Source organism: Coregonus clupeaformis, chromosome 8, assembly GCF_020615455.1.
Source record: "Coregonus clupeaformis isolate EN_2021a chromosome 8, ASM2061545v1, whole genome shotgun sequence".
NCBI classification, from domain to species: Eukaryota; Metazoa; Chordata; class Actinopteri; order Salmoniformes; family Salmonidae; genus Coregonus; species Coregonus clupeaformis.
The window spans coordinates 41137337-41151929 of NC_059199.1; the positions used below are offsets into that span (position 1 = coordinate 41137337).

The 14593-nt window shown below is 45.5% G+C and overlaps 1 protein-coding gene across 1 annotated transcript in view; it reads right to left on the bottom strand.

Annotated features, from left to right (window-relative positions):
* LOC121572046 (juxtaposed with another zinc finger protein 1) overlaps positions 1–14333 on the bottom strand; it is a 51055-nt gene extending 36722 nt beyond the window's left edge. The window contains exon 1 of the mRNA XM_041883908.1: positions 14104–14333. Within this exon, the coding sequence (XP_041739842.1) occupies positions 14104–14218 (115 nt within the window). The 5' untranslated portion in view covers positions 14219–14333. The remainder of the gene's footprint in view (positions 1–14103) is intronic.
* Positions 14334–14593: the final 260 nt, after the last annotated feature.

The window sequence follows — 14593 nt, forward strand, 5'->3', positions numbered from 1 at the left end:
TATTCAGACCCTTTGCTATGAGACTCGAAATTGAGCTCAGGTGCATCCTGTTTCCATTGATCATCCTTGAGATGTTTCTACAATTTGATTGGAGTCCACCTGGGGTACATTCAATTGATTGGACATGATTTTGAAAGGCACACACCTTTCTATATAAAGGTCCCACAGTTGACAGTGCATGTCAGAACAAAAATCAAGCCATGAGGTCAAAGGAATTGTCCGTAGAGCTCAGAGACAGGATTGTGTCAAGGCACAGATCTGGGGAAGGGTACAAAAAGATTTCTGCAGCATTGAAGGTCTCCAACTACACAGTTGCCTCCATCATTCTTAAATGGAAGAAGTTTGGAACCACCAAGACTCTTCCTAGAGCTGGCCGCTCGGCCAAACTGAGCAATCGGGGGAGAAGGGCCTTGGTCAGGGACGTGACCACAAACCTGATGGTCACTGAAAGAGCTCCAGAGTTCCTTTGTTGAGATGGGATAATCTTACAGAAGGACAACCATCTTTGCAGAACTCCACCAATCAGGCCTTTATGGTAGAGTGTCCAGATGGAAGCCACTCCTCAGTAAAAAGCACATGACAGCCCGCTTGGAGTTTGCCAAAAGGCACCTAAAGGACTCAGACCATGAGAAATAAGATTCTCTGTTCTGATGAAACCAAGATATACCTCTTTGGCCTGAATGCCAAGTGTCACGTCTGGAGGAAACCTGGCACCATCCCTACGGTGAAGCATGGTGGTGGCAGCATCATGCTGTGGAGATGTTTTTCAGCGGCAGGGACTGGGAGACTAGTCAGAATCGAGGGAAAGATGAACGGAGCAAAGTACAGAGAGATCCTTGATAAAAAAACCTGCTCCAGAGTGCTCAGGACCTCAGACTGGGGCGAAGGTTCACCTTCCAACAGGACAATGACCCTTCAGGACACATCTCTGAATGTCCTTGAGTGGCCCAGCCAGAGTCCGGACTTGAACCCGATCGAACATCTCTGGAGAGACCTGAAAATAGCTGTGAAGCAACGCTCCCCATCCAACTTGACAGAGTTTGAGAGGATCTGCAGAGAAGAATGGGAGAAACTCCCCAAAATACAGGTTTGCCAAGCTTGTAGCATCACAACGACCCTAAGCACACAGACAAGACAACGCTGGACTATGAATGTCCTTGGGTGGCCCAGCCAGAGGCCGGACTTGAACCTGATCGAACATCTCTGGAGAGACATGAAAATAGCTGTGAAGCGACGCTCCCCATCCAACTTGACAGAGCTTGAGAGGATCTGCAGAGAAGAATGGGAGAAACTCCACAAATACAGGTGTGCCAAGCTTGTAGCAGCATACCCAAGAAGACTTGAGGCTGTAATCGCTGCCAAAGGTGCTTCAAAAAAGTACTGAGTAAACGGTCTGAATACTTAAACTACCAGTCAAAGGTATGGACACATCTACTCATTCAAGGGTTTTTCTTTACTATTATTTTTACATTGTAGAATAATAGTGAAGATTTCAAAACTGTATTACTACATAATAATACTAATATGTAGTAATATAATACAATATGTAGTAATTATAATACTTAATACTGTTTATTATCTATCCTGTTGCCTCGTCACTTTATCCCTACCTATTTGTACATATCTACCTTAATTACCTTGTACCCCTGCACATCGACTCGTTCCTGGTGTATATAGCCAAGTTATCATTACTCATTACTTCTCGTGTTATTATTTGTCTCTCTGCATTGTTGGGAAGGGCCCGTAAGTAAGCATTTCCTTGTTAATCTACACCTGTTGTTTACCAAGAATATGACAAATAAACGTTGATTTGAAATGACGTTTACAGGAGTGGAATCCCCAAATAAATGTGTAAAGTGATAAAAACAAATTTAGCTAGTTGTGCAACAAATTGTATAGATGAAATGATAAGTCGTGTATCGTTTTAAAATGTGTGTATGCCTTTCTCCTTCGAGAAAACAACAGCTGATTCAAATGGGGTGTGGCGGATTTTAAAACACTTCCGCGCTACCTGCCAGGAGGATACTGTTGTGCATCCTCTGCTGAAGTAGGTCATGGAGGAGGGGAGCAGACGCCTTTGTTCACCTACTAATGAATTCACACTCTCCTCAGCCACTCAACCACTTATCAGTTTCTGGGTCACAGAGGAGGACGGAGGAGTCGAGGAGAGGATGGACGTTTGCCCAAATGAGAATATCCCCTGGTGGACAACCAGGCATATCAGTAATCTCCCCTGGTGAACAACCAGGCATATCAGTAATCTCCCCTGGTGGACCACCAGGCATATCAGTAATCTCCCCTGGTGGACAACCAGGCATATCAGTAATCTCCCCTGGTGGACAACCAGGCATATCAGTAATCTCCCCTGGTGCCCAAACAGTTTGAGCTCCTACTTCTAAAAATCCACCTTTCCAGAAATAAGTCTCTCACTGTTGCCGCTTGCTACAGACCCCCATCAGCCCCCAGCTGTGCCCTGGACACCATATGTGAATTGATTGCCCCCCATCTATCCTCAGAGTTCGTACTGCTTGGTAACCTAAACTGGGATATGCTTAACACCCCGGCCATCCTACAATCCAAACTAGATGCCCTTAATCTCACACAAATTATCATGGAACCTACCAGGTACAACCCTAAATCTGTAAACATGGGCACCCTCATAGATATCCCACGGGGGGCCAGTATGAAAAATAAAATGTATGCACTCACTAACTGTAAGTCGCTCTGGATAAGAGTGTCTACTAAATGACAAAAATTTAAAAATTTAAAATGTAAATATCATCCTGACTAATTTACCCTCTAAATACACCTCCGCTGTCTTCAACCAGGATCTCTGGTTCACTGCCTTATTGCCTGCGTCCGTAACGGGTCCGCGGTCAAACGACCACTGTCAAACGCTCCCTAAAACACTTTAGCGAGCAGGCCTTCCTAATTGACCTGGCCCAGGTATCCTGGATGGATATCGATCTCATTCCGTCAGTAGAGGATGGCTGGTTGTTCTTTAAAAGTGCTTTCCTCTCCATCTTAAATAAGAATGCCCCATTCAAAAAATTCAGAACTAAGAACAGATATAGCCCCTGGTTCTCCTCAGACTTGACTGCACAAAAACATCCTGTGCCGTACTGCATTAGCATCGAATAGCCCACGCGATATGCAACTTTTCCGGGAATTTAGGAACCAATATACACAAGCAGTTAGGAAAGCAAAGGCTAGCTTTTTCAAACAGAAATTTGCATCCTGTAGCACTAACTCCAAAAAGTTTTGGGACACTGTAAAGTCCATGGAGAATAAGAGCACCTCCTCCCAGCTGCCCACTGCACTGAGGCTAGGAAACACTATCACCACCGATAAATCTACAATAATCGAGAAGTTCAACAAGGATTTTGCTTGCCACCAGCTCTGCCCCCTCCGCTGCAACTTGCCCATGCCCCCCCCCCCTCCCCCTCAACCACCGCATTCTTATTGGCAGACTAAATAGCCTTGGTTTCTCAAATGACTGCCTCGCCTGGTTCACCAACTACTTCTCAGATAGAGTTCAATGTGTCAAATCAAAGGGCCTGTTGTCTGGACCTATGGCAGTCTCTATGGGGGTGCCACAGGGTTCAATTCTTGGGCCGACTCTTTTCTCTGTGTATATCAATGATGTCGCTCTTGCTGCTGGTGACTCTCAGATCCACCTCTACGCAGACGACACCATTTTGTATACATCTGGCCCTTCATTGGACACTGTGTTAACAAACCTCCAAACGAGCTTCAATGCCATACAACACTCCTTCCATAGCCTCCAACTGCTCTTAAACACTAGTAAAAATAAATGCATGCTCTTCAATCGAACGCTGCTGGCACCCACCCACCTGACTAGAATCACTACTCTCGATGGGTCTGACCTAGAGAATGTGGACAACTACAAATACCTAGGTGTCTGGTTAGACTGTAAACTCTCCTTCCAGACTCACATTAAGCATCTCCAATCCAAAGTTAAATCTAGAATCTGCTTCCTATTTCGCAACAAAGCCTCCTTCACTCATGCTGCCAAACATGCCCTCGTAAAACTGACTATCCTACCGATCCTTGACTTCGGCGATGTCATTTACAAATTAGCCTCCAACACTTTACTCAGCAAATTGTATGTAGTCTATCACAGTGCCATCCGTTTTGTCACCAAAGCCCCATATACTACCCACCACTGTGACCTGTACGCTCTTGTTGGCTGGTCCTCACTACATATTCGTCGCCAAACCCACTGGCTCCAGGACATCTATAAATCACTGCTAGGCAAATCTCCGCCTTATCTTAGCTCATTGGTCACCATAGCAACACCCACCCGTAGTATGCGCTCCAGCAGGTATATCTCACTGGTCATCCCCAAAGCCAACACCTCCTTTGGCCGCCATTCCTTCCAGTTCCCTGCTGCCAATGACTGGAACGAACTGCAAAAATCTCTGAAGCCGGAGACTCTTATCTCCCTCACTAACTTTAAGCATCAGTTGTCAGAGCACCTTACTGATCACTGCACCTGTACACAGCACTTCTGAAATTAGCCCACTCAACTACCTCATCCCCATATTGTTATTTATTTTGCTCATTTGCACCCCAGTATCTCTATTTGCACATCATCTCTTGCACATCTATCATTCCAGTGTTAATACTAATTGTAATTATTTTGCACTATAACTTGCTACATTTGCACACACTGTATATATATTTTCTGTGGTATTTTTGACTTTATGTTTTGTTTTACCCCATATGTAAGTCTGTGTTGTTGTTTTTATCGCACTGCTTTGCTTTATCTTGGCCAGGTCGCAGTTGTAAATGAGAACTTGTTCTCAACTGGCTTACCTGGTTAAATAAAGGTGAAATAAATAAATAAAATAAATAAACAACCAGGCATATCAGTGCTCTCCCCTGCTGGACAACAAAGCATATCAGTAATCTCCCTGGTGGACAACCAAGCATATCAGTAATCACCCCTGGTGGACAACCAGGCATACAGTGGGGAAAAAAAGTATTTAGTTAGCCACCAATTGTGCAAGTTCTCCCACTTAAAAAGATGAGAGAGGCCTGTAATTTTCATCATAGGTACACGTCAACTATGACAGACAAATTGAGGGAAAGAAATCCAGAAAATCACATTGTAGGATCTTTTATGAATTTATTTGCAAATTATGGTGGAAAATAAGTATTTGGTCACCTACAAACAAGCAAGATTTCTGGCTCTCACAGACCTGTAACTTCTTCTTTAAGAGGCTCCTCTGTCCTCCACTCGTTACCTGTATTAATGGCACCTGTTTGAACTTGTTATCAGTATAAAAGACACCTGTCCACAACCTCAAACAGTCACACTCCAAACTCCACTATGGCCAAGACCAAAGAGCTGTCAAAGGACACCAGAAACAAAATTGTAGACCTGCACCAGGCTGGGAAGACTGAATCTGCAATAGGTAAGCAGCTTGGTTTGAAGAAATCAACTGTGGGAGCAATTATTAGGAAATGGAAGACATACAAGACCACTGATAATCTCCCTCGATCTGGGGCTCCACGCAAGATCTCACCCCGTGGGGGTCAAAATGATCACAAGAACGGTGAGCAAAAATCCCAGAACCACACGGGGGGACCTAGTGAATGACCTGCAGAGAGCTGGGACCAAAGTAACAAAGCCTACCATCAGTAACACACTACGCCACCAGGGACTCAAATCCTGCAGTGCAAGACGTGTCCCCCTGCTTAAGCCAGTACATGTCCAGGCCCGTCTGAAGTTTGCTAGAGTGCATTTGGATGATCCAGAAGAGGATTGGGAGAATATCATATGGTCAGATGAAACTTTTTGGTAAAAACTCAACTCGTCCTGTTTGGAGGACAAAGAATGCTGAGTTGCATCCAAAGAACACCATACCTACTGTGAAGCATGGGGGTGGAAACATCATGCTTTGGGGCTGTTTTTCTGCAAAGGTACCAGGACGACTGATCCGTGTAAAGGAAAGAATGAATGGGGCCATGTATCGTGAGATTTTGAGTGAAAACCTCCTTCCATCAGCAAGGGCATTGAAGATGAAACGTGGCTGGGTCTTTCAGCATGACAATGATCCCAAACACACCGCCCGGGCAACGAAGGAGTGGCTTCGTAAGAAGCATTTCAAGGTCCTGGAGTGGCCTAGCCAGTCTCCAGATCTCAACCCCATAGAAAATCTTTGGAGGGAGTTGAAAGTCCGTGTTGCCCAGAGACAGCCCCAAAACATCACTGCTCTAGAGGAGATCTGCATGGAGTAATGGGCCAAAATACCAGCAACAGTGTGTGAAAACCTTGTGAAGACTTACAGAAAACGTTTGACCTGTGTCATTGCCAACAAAGGGTATATAATAAAGTATTGAGAAACTTTTGTTATTGACCAAATACTTATTTTCCACCATAATTTGCAAATAAATTTATAAAAAATCCTACAATGTGATTTTCTGGAGAAAAAAAATCTCATTTTGTCTGTCATAGTTGACGTGTACCTATGATGGAAATTACAGGCCTCTCATCTTTTTAAGTGGGAGAACTTGCACAATTGGTGGCTGACTAAATACTTTTTCCCCCACTGTATCAGTAATCTCCCCTGGTGGACAACCAGGCATATCAGCAATATCCCCTGGTGGACAACCAGGATATCAGTAATTAAATGAGTCTGTTCGCCTATTCAGAGAATACTCCTCTTCTGTACTGTAGTTACAAGATGGTGCCGGAGGAGATGGCTGCCGTTTTACGGCCCTCTAACCAATTGTACTATTATGTGTGTTTTTTCGCGTTATTTGTAATTTATTCTGTACATAATGTTTCTGCCACCGACTCTTATGACCAAAAAGACATTCTGGATATCAGGACAGCGATTACTCACCTCGTATTGGACGAAGATGTTTTCTTCAACGTGTCGGACACAAAGGATATTCTACAGACACCCGACAAGGCCCAAATCGCTGTCATTCACATGAGAAAGAGACAAATATATCGTGGACGTAGGTCGGGTGCCTTGTAAGGATCCGACGGCGAGCCTCTTCCATCAATCCTATCAGCTAACATTCAATCATTTGAAGAAAACAATTTGACGACCTAAGATCAAGGTTATCCTACCAACGGGACATTAAAAACTGTAATATCTTATGTTTCACAGAGTCATGGCTGAACGACGACATGGATACAAATCAGCTGGGCTAGACAATCTGGACCCTTTCTTCCTAAAACTAGCCGCCGAAATTGTCGCAACCCCTATTACTAGTCTGTTCAACCTCTCTTTCATAACGTCTGAGATCCCCAGAGATTGGAAAGCTGCCGCGGTCATCCCCCTCTTCAAAGGGGGTGACACTCTAGATCCAAACTGCTACAGACCTATATCCATCCTGCCCTGCCTTTCGAAAGTATTCGAAAGCCAAGTTAACAAACAGATCATCGACCATTTCGAATACCACCGTACCTTCTCCGCTATGCAATCCGGTTTCCGAGCTGGTCACGGGTGCACTTCAGCCACGCTCAAGGTCCTAAACGATATTATAACTGCGATTGATAATAGACAGTACTGTGCAGCCGTCTTCACCGACCTGGCCAAGGCTTTCGACTCTGTCAACCACCGCATTCTTATTGGCAGACTAAATAGCCTTGGTTTCTCAAATGACTGCCTCGCCTGGTTCACCAACTACTTCTCAGATAGAGTTCAGTGTGTCAAATCGGAGGGCCTGCTGTCTGGACCTATGGCAGTCTCTATGGGGGTGCCACAGGGTTCAATTCTTGGGCCGACACTTTTCTCCGTGTATATCAATGATGTCGCTCTTGCTGCTGGTGACTCTCAGATCCACCTCTACGCAGACGACACCATTTTGTATACATCTGGCCCTTCATTGGACACTGTGTTAACAAACCTCCAAACGAGCTTCAATGCCATACAACAATCCTTCAGTAGCCTTCAACTGCTCTTAAACACTAGTAAAACTAAATGCATGCTTTTCAATCGAACGCTGCTAGCACCCGCCCACCCGACTAGAATCACCACTCTCGACGGGTCTGACCTAGAGTATGTGGACAACTACAAATATCTAGGTGTCTGGTTAGACTGTAAACTCAACTTCCAGACTCACATAAAGAATCTCCAATCCAAAGTTAAATCTAGAATCGGCTTCCTATTTCGCAACAAAGCCTCCTTCACTCATGCTGCCAAACATGCCCTCGTAAAACTGACTATCCTACCGATCCTTGACTTCGGCGATGTCATTTACAAAATAGCCTCCAACACTCTACTCAGCAAATTGGATGTAGTCTATCACAGTGCCATCCGTTTTGTCTCCAAAGCCCCATACACTACCCACCACTGTGACCTGTACGCTCTTGTTGGCTGGTCCTCACTACATGTTCGTCGTCAAACCCACTGGCTCCAGGCCATCTATAAATCACTGCTAGGAAAATCCCCGCCTTATCTTAGCTCATTGGTCACCATAGCAGCACCCACCCGCAGTCTGCGCTCCAGCAGGTATATCTCACTGGTCATTCCCAAAGCCAACACCTCCTTTGGCCGCCATTCCTTCCAGTTCTCTGCTGCCAATGACTGGAACGAATTGCAAAAATCTCTGAAGCTGGAGACTCTTACCTCCCCCAATAACTTTAAGCATCAGTTGTCAGAGCACCTTACCGATCACTGCACCTGTACACAGCCCATCTGAAATTAGCCCACCCAACTACCTCATCCCTATATTGTTATTTAATTTGCTCTTTTGCACCCCAGTATCTCTATTTGCACATAATCTCTTGCACATCTAGCATTCCAGTGTTAATACTATTGTAATTATTCTGCACTATAGCCTATTTATTGCCTTACCTCCATAACTTGCTACATTTGCACACACTGTATATATATTTTCTGTTGTATTTCTGACTTTATGTTTTTTTTTACCCCATATGTAACTCTGTGTTGTTTTTATTGCACTACTTTGCTTTATCTTGGCCAGGTCGCAGTTGTAAATGAGAACCTGTTCTCAACTGGCTTACCTGGTTAAATAAAGGTGAAATAAAAAAAAATAAAAAAAACATACAGCTGGCAGGATCTACGCTACATCAGCAGGATAGAATGTCTGATTCCGGTAAGACAAGGGGTGGCGGTCTGTGTATATTTGTAAACAGCTGGTGCATTAAATCTAATGCTAAGGAAGTCTCTAGGTTTTGCTCGCCTGAGGTAGAGTATCTCATGGCAAGCTGTAGACCACACGGTTTACCAAGAGAGTTTTCATCTATATTTTTCGTAGCTGTCTATTTACCACCACAAACCGATGCTGGCACTAGGACCGCACTCAATGAGCTGTATAAGGCCATAAGCAAACAGGAAAACGCTCATCCAGAGGCAGCACTCCTAGTGGCCGGGGACTTTAATGCAGGGAAACTTAAATCCTTTCTACCAGCATGTTAAATGTGCAACCAGAGGGGAAAAAACTCTAGAGCACCTTTACTCCACACACAGAGATGCGTACAAAGCTCTCCCTCGCCCTCCATTTGGCAAATCTGACCATAACTCTATCCTCCTGATTCCTGCTTATAAGCAAAAACTAAAGCAGGAAGCTCCAGTGACTCGGTTAATAAGGAAGTGGTCAGATGACGCAGATGCTAAGCTACAGGACTGTTTTGCTAGCACAGACTGGAATATGTTCCGGGATTCTTCCGATAGCATTGAGGAGTACACCACATTAGTCACTGGCTTCATCAATAAGTGCATTGATGACGTCGTCCCCACAGTGACCGTATGTACATACCCCAACAAGAAGCAATGGATTACAGGCAACATCCTCACTGAGCTAAAGGGTAGAGCTGCCGCTTTCAAGGAGCGGGACTCTAACCCGGACGCTTATAAGAAATCCCGCTATGCCCTCCGACGAACCATTAAACAGGCAAAGCGTCAATACAGGACTAAGATTGAATTGTACTACACCGGCTCCGGCGCTCGTCGGATGTGGCAGGGCTTGCAAACTATTACAGACTACAAAGGGAAGCACAGCCGCGAGCTGCCCAGGGACACAAGCCTACCAGACGAGCTAAATCACTTCTATGCTTGCTTCGAGGCAAGCAACACTGACGCATGCATGAGAGCATCAGCTGTTCCGGATGACTATGTGTTCACGTTCTCTGTAGCCGATGTGAGTAAGACTTTTAAGCAGGTCAACATTCACAAGGCCACAGGGCCAGACGGATTACCAGGACGTGTACTCCGAGCATGCGCTGACCAACTGGCAAGTGTCTTCACTGACATTTTCAACATGTCCCTGACTGAGTCTGTAATACCAACATGTTTCAAGCAGACCACCATAGTCCCTGTGCCCAAGAACACTAAGATAACCTGCCTAAATGACTACCGACCCATAGCACTCACATCTGTAGCCATGAAGTACTTTGAAAGGCTGGTCATGGCTCACATCAACACCATTATCCCAGAAACCCTAGACCCACTCCAATTTGCATATCGCCCCAACATATCCACAGATGATGCAATCTCTATTGCTCGCCACACTGCCCTTTCCCACCTGGACAAGAGGAACACCTACGTGAGAATGCTATTCATTGACTACAGCTAAGTGTTCAACACCATAGTGCCCTCAAAGCTTATCACTAAGCTGATCCTCAACACGGGGGGCCCTCAGGGGTGTGTGCTCAGTCCCCTCCTGTACTCCCTGTTCACCCATGACTGCATGGCCAGGCACGACTCCAACACCATCATTAAGTTTGCCGACGACACAAGAGTGGTAGGCCTGATCACCGACAACGATGAGACAGCCTATAGGGAGGAAGACAGAGACCTGGCCGTGTGGTGCCAGGATAACAACCTCTCCCACAACGTGATCAAGACAAAGGAAATGATTGTGAACTAAAGGGGAAAAAAGAGGACTGAGCACGCCCCCATTCTCATTGACGGGGCTGTAGTGGAACAGGTTGAGAGCTTCAAGTTCGTTGGTGTCCACATCACCAACAAACTATGATGGTCCAAACACACCAAGACAGTCGTGAAGAGGGCACGACAAAGCCTATTCCCCCTCAGGAGACTGAAAAGATTTGGCATGGGTCCTCAGATCCTCAAAAAGTTATACAGCTGCACCATCGAGAGCATCCTGACTGGTTGCATCACCGCCTGGTATGGCAACTGCTCGGCCTCCGACCGCATGGCACTACAGAGGGTAGTGGGTACGGCCCAGTACATCACTGGGGCCAAGCATCCTGCCATCCAGGACCTCTATACCAGGTGGTGTCAGAGGAAGGCCCTAAAAATTGTCAAAGACTCCAGCCACCCTAGTCATAGACTGTTCTCTCTGCTACCGCACGGCAAGCGGTACCGGAGTGCCAGGTCTAGGTCCAAAAGGCTTCTTAACAGCTTCTACCCCAAAGCCATAAGACTCCTGAACAGCTAATCATGGCTACCTGGACTATGCATTGTCCCCCCCCACCCCACCCCCTCTTTTACGCTGCTGCTACTCTGTTTATTATCTATGCATAGTCACTTTAACTCAACCCACATGTACATATTACCTCAATGACCTCGACTAACCTGTGCCCCCGCACATCGACTCTGTACCGGTACCCCCTGTATATAGCCTCTCTACTCTTAATTTATTTTACTGTCTGCTCTTTAATTATTTGCTATTTTTATTTTTTACTTATCTATTTTTTTTCTTTTCTTAAAACTGCATTTCACTGTAAGGTACCTGTTGTATTAGGCGCATGTGGCAAATAACATTTGATTTGAATTGAATGGTGTATATACTGCAGGGGAAACAGCAGGAGAAGAACCAAAGACAAATAGAAACACACACACACACTCCTTGCTGGGTGGACAGATCTAATGAGAGTATTGATCTGATTATGTGTTATTAATGGTGTCAGTCATTGTAGAGATGCAGCAGTAGGGTCGACTCATTGACCCCACTGATCAGACTGGTGACCCCTGTTCTGCTCAGCTGACTCAAGAGGGTAAAAGTCAGCAGCCAGAGGACCAGATGGTGTGCTTGTGCGTGTTGTGTGTTTATGCATGTGTATGTGGATGTGTGCTCAGTGCTCTCAGCCTAGCCTACCAGAGCTAATCATTGCTAGGCTCTCAGCTAACCTACTCTCTGAGATAGATAGCTGATGACAGACCCTTCTCTCATCAGCTGATGGTGATGATAGGTCCTCTGCCCCACCTCCCCCAAAACCCCCACTGCACCTCTCAGATTCTGTGCACGCCTGTCCTGTCTTTAATAGACATCACCGTCGGTGACATCACCGTCATAGCTGGCCTCCTTTGTGTGAGAGACAACAGGTGTGCTGTCCCTCGGCCAATAGCATACTCCCATTCCCCTCTGTGACAGCATCCCTCCAAGTGTCCATACTCATATGAATCACATGGACATCAAGGATGATCCTACTACTCAAGACACTAATGAAGCAAAATACATAACCCTAAATGTGATTAGGTTATCACTACCTCACGTGAAAGGAATAATTGTATCATGCCCATTAGATTTTTTAAATGTATCTGATTTAGGGGCATCTGTGCTCCTGAGACAACCCGACCAAATGACACATTTGTCGGCTTCCTCTTCTGAGAACCCCTGTGATGTTTTGAAGTAAATCTCTCTGTTGTCGCCTGACCTGGCAGGCTAAATGCCCGATCTTTCACGCATAGCACTGATAATCCAATTAGGCCTATTCAAGCGAGATAACCTAGCCTAATCTTTTCCTCAGCTAAACGCAGCTGTTTTGTGATGAGTGATTCACATAAATTATTTTTGGTAGCCTATTAAACCTCCAAGGCCTCGTAGCCATGTGCAATATGGTGAAAATATTGTGTTGCAAGATGAATGAATGCTACATAGGCCTACGGAGTATAACCATAACGCACTATTGAGTCTTAATTGTTCTCATTAGTTTCTCTGAATTATTTAATTATAAAATGTGTAGCCTAAATGTGATTGTGAGGATTGCGGTAGGTTTGAAAACTACGTGCTGAACTGTATATCGCCTGCAGCCAAGCTAATGATATGAGCGCCTCTCTGGTGAGTCATGGGTAACTGCATATGTGCAGTGTCTGAAAGTGGGCGTGTCAACAGAAGTGGGAGGATCAAGAGAAGTGGGTGTCTGGAAAGCGAATCTGCTAATTGAGCAGATTTGTTGCCACTCAGGACCGTTTTGTATGGCTGATTGGGTTGCACGATGAGCATTTTAGCTAAACCTAACTATTTTCCTAACCTTAACCTCATTCTCCTAACCTGCTACGTTAATTCTCTTAACCTGCTATGAAAACATTAAACTGACAGGCTATGGCCGGTCTAACCAATAATGGAGCGCTGATGTTACACCCTCATCGCTGTTGCTCCACCCACTATCAGACACACCAAGTCTACAGTTAACCATACTTGTCTAGTCTGGTGATCATCTGCAACGAGTTGAAACATTGTATCGTTTCATTGTTGCAAATCAAGCACCTGAGAGACTACAGACTGGCAAAAAATATATATATTGTTAACATTTTAGTTGACAACAACCAAATAATTTGATTAACTTTGACTTGCAAAAAGATACCTGATAGGTAGGCTACTATACTAACCTAGCAACATGTTGTCATCTAGGTGTGACTGTGAGTCAAATCAATTAGCTATAATTAACACCTACATTATTTTGTATGCATTTTCAGGGTGAGAACGGCTGTGCACATTGGGTGACAATGTCGAGAGAAAATTCCCCTATTCTAATCCACAAGTGGTGCTCCGCTGCATTGCAACACGGGCCTAAACGTAAACACAGCGACCAATGCAAAAACTCTGCCTGGCTAGACAAGGCTAGCCTAGCCACCTATGATAACGTTAGCTTCATAATTAGCGAAACTTTCGCCCTCGCTACACAATAATAATGCAAAACTAAACTCATCTGAGGGAACTTGGTTTCCCCATTTTTATTCTGAACACAAAGATAGCTAATACATTTATTTGCAGCGAGCCGAGTCGGAACGGGTAGTAGGCAGGCATTCCGCATAGCGGAATGAAATGGAACCGTATTCTTCTAGCCTAGCATTAGCCTAGCTAGCTATGCAACCTCTCTCTCCCTCCCTCCCTCCCTCCCTGACTCACCGATGTGATTGTCCTCGATGTGGACGATTAGCTCGGCCAAAGACTCGAACTGGAGCCCGCAACCCCCGAACCTGCAGGAGTTGGAGAAGAAAGACGCGGCGGCGATGCCTGTCATGGTTGCTGGCTAGTGCATTCACTGGGAGTTCGGTAGCCGAGGCGGGCTTCGGGTCCGGGGAAGGAGCAGGGCAGAGCGGGGAGCCAGGCAGGACACAACAGCAGCTAGGGGAGTAGGCGGGACTGTGGGGGTGGGGATGGGGTAGAAGAGGGAGGGAGGGGACGACGGCCTTACGTCATGTGTTTACCTGTTGCTTGTGTGAATGTGTGTAAATGTTCCCCCGGGGCAGACTTTGCATTCCTCTCCAAAAATGCATTAACGAGGTTGTTGACCCACTAACGACTTGCGTGCAGTATGTCATGCAATAAATAATGGATGGTAGGAATGCATAGCCTGGTTGTTGGATTCAGGATTATTAGGGAAAGGGGGATACCT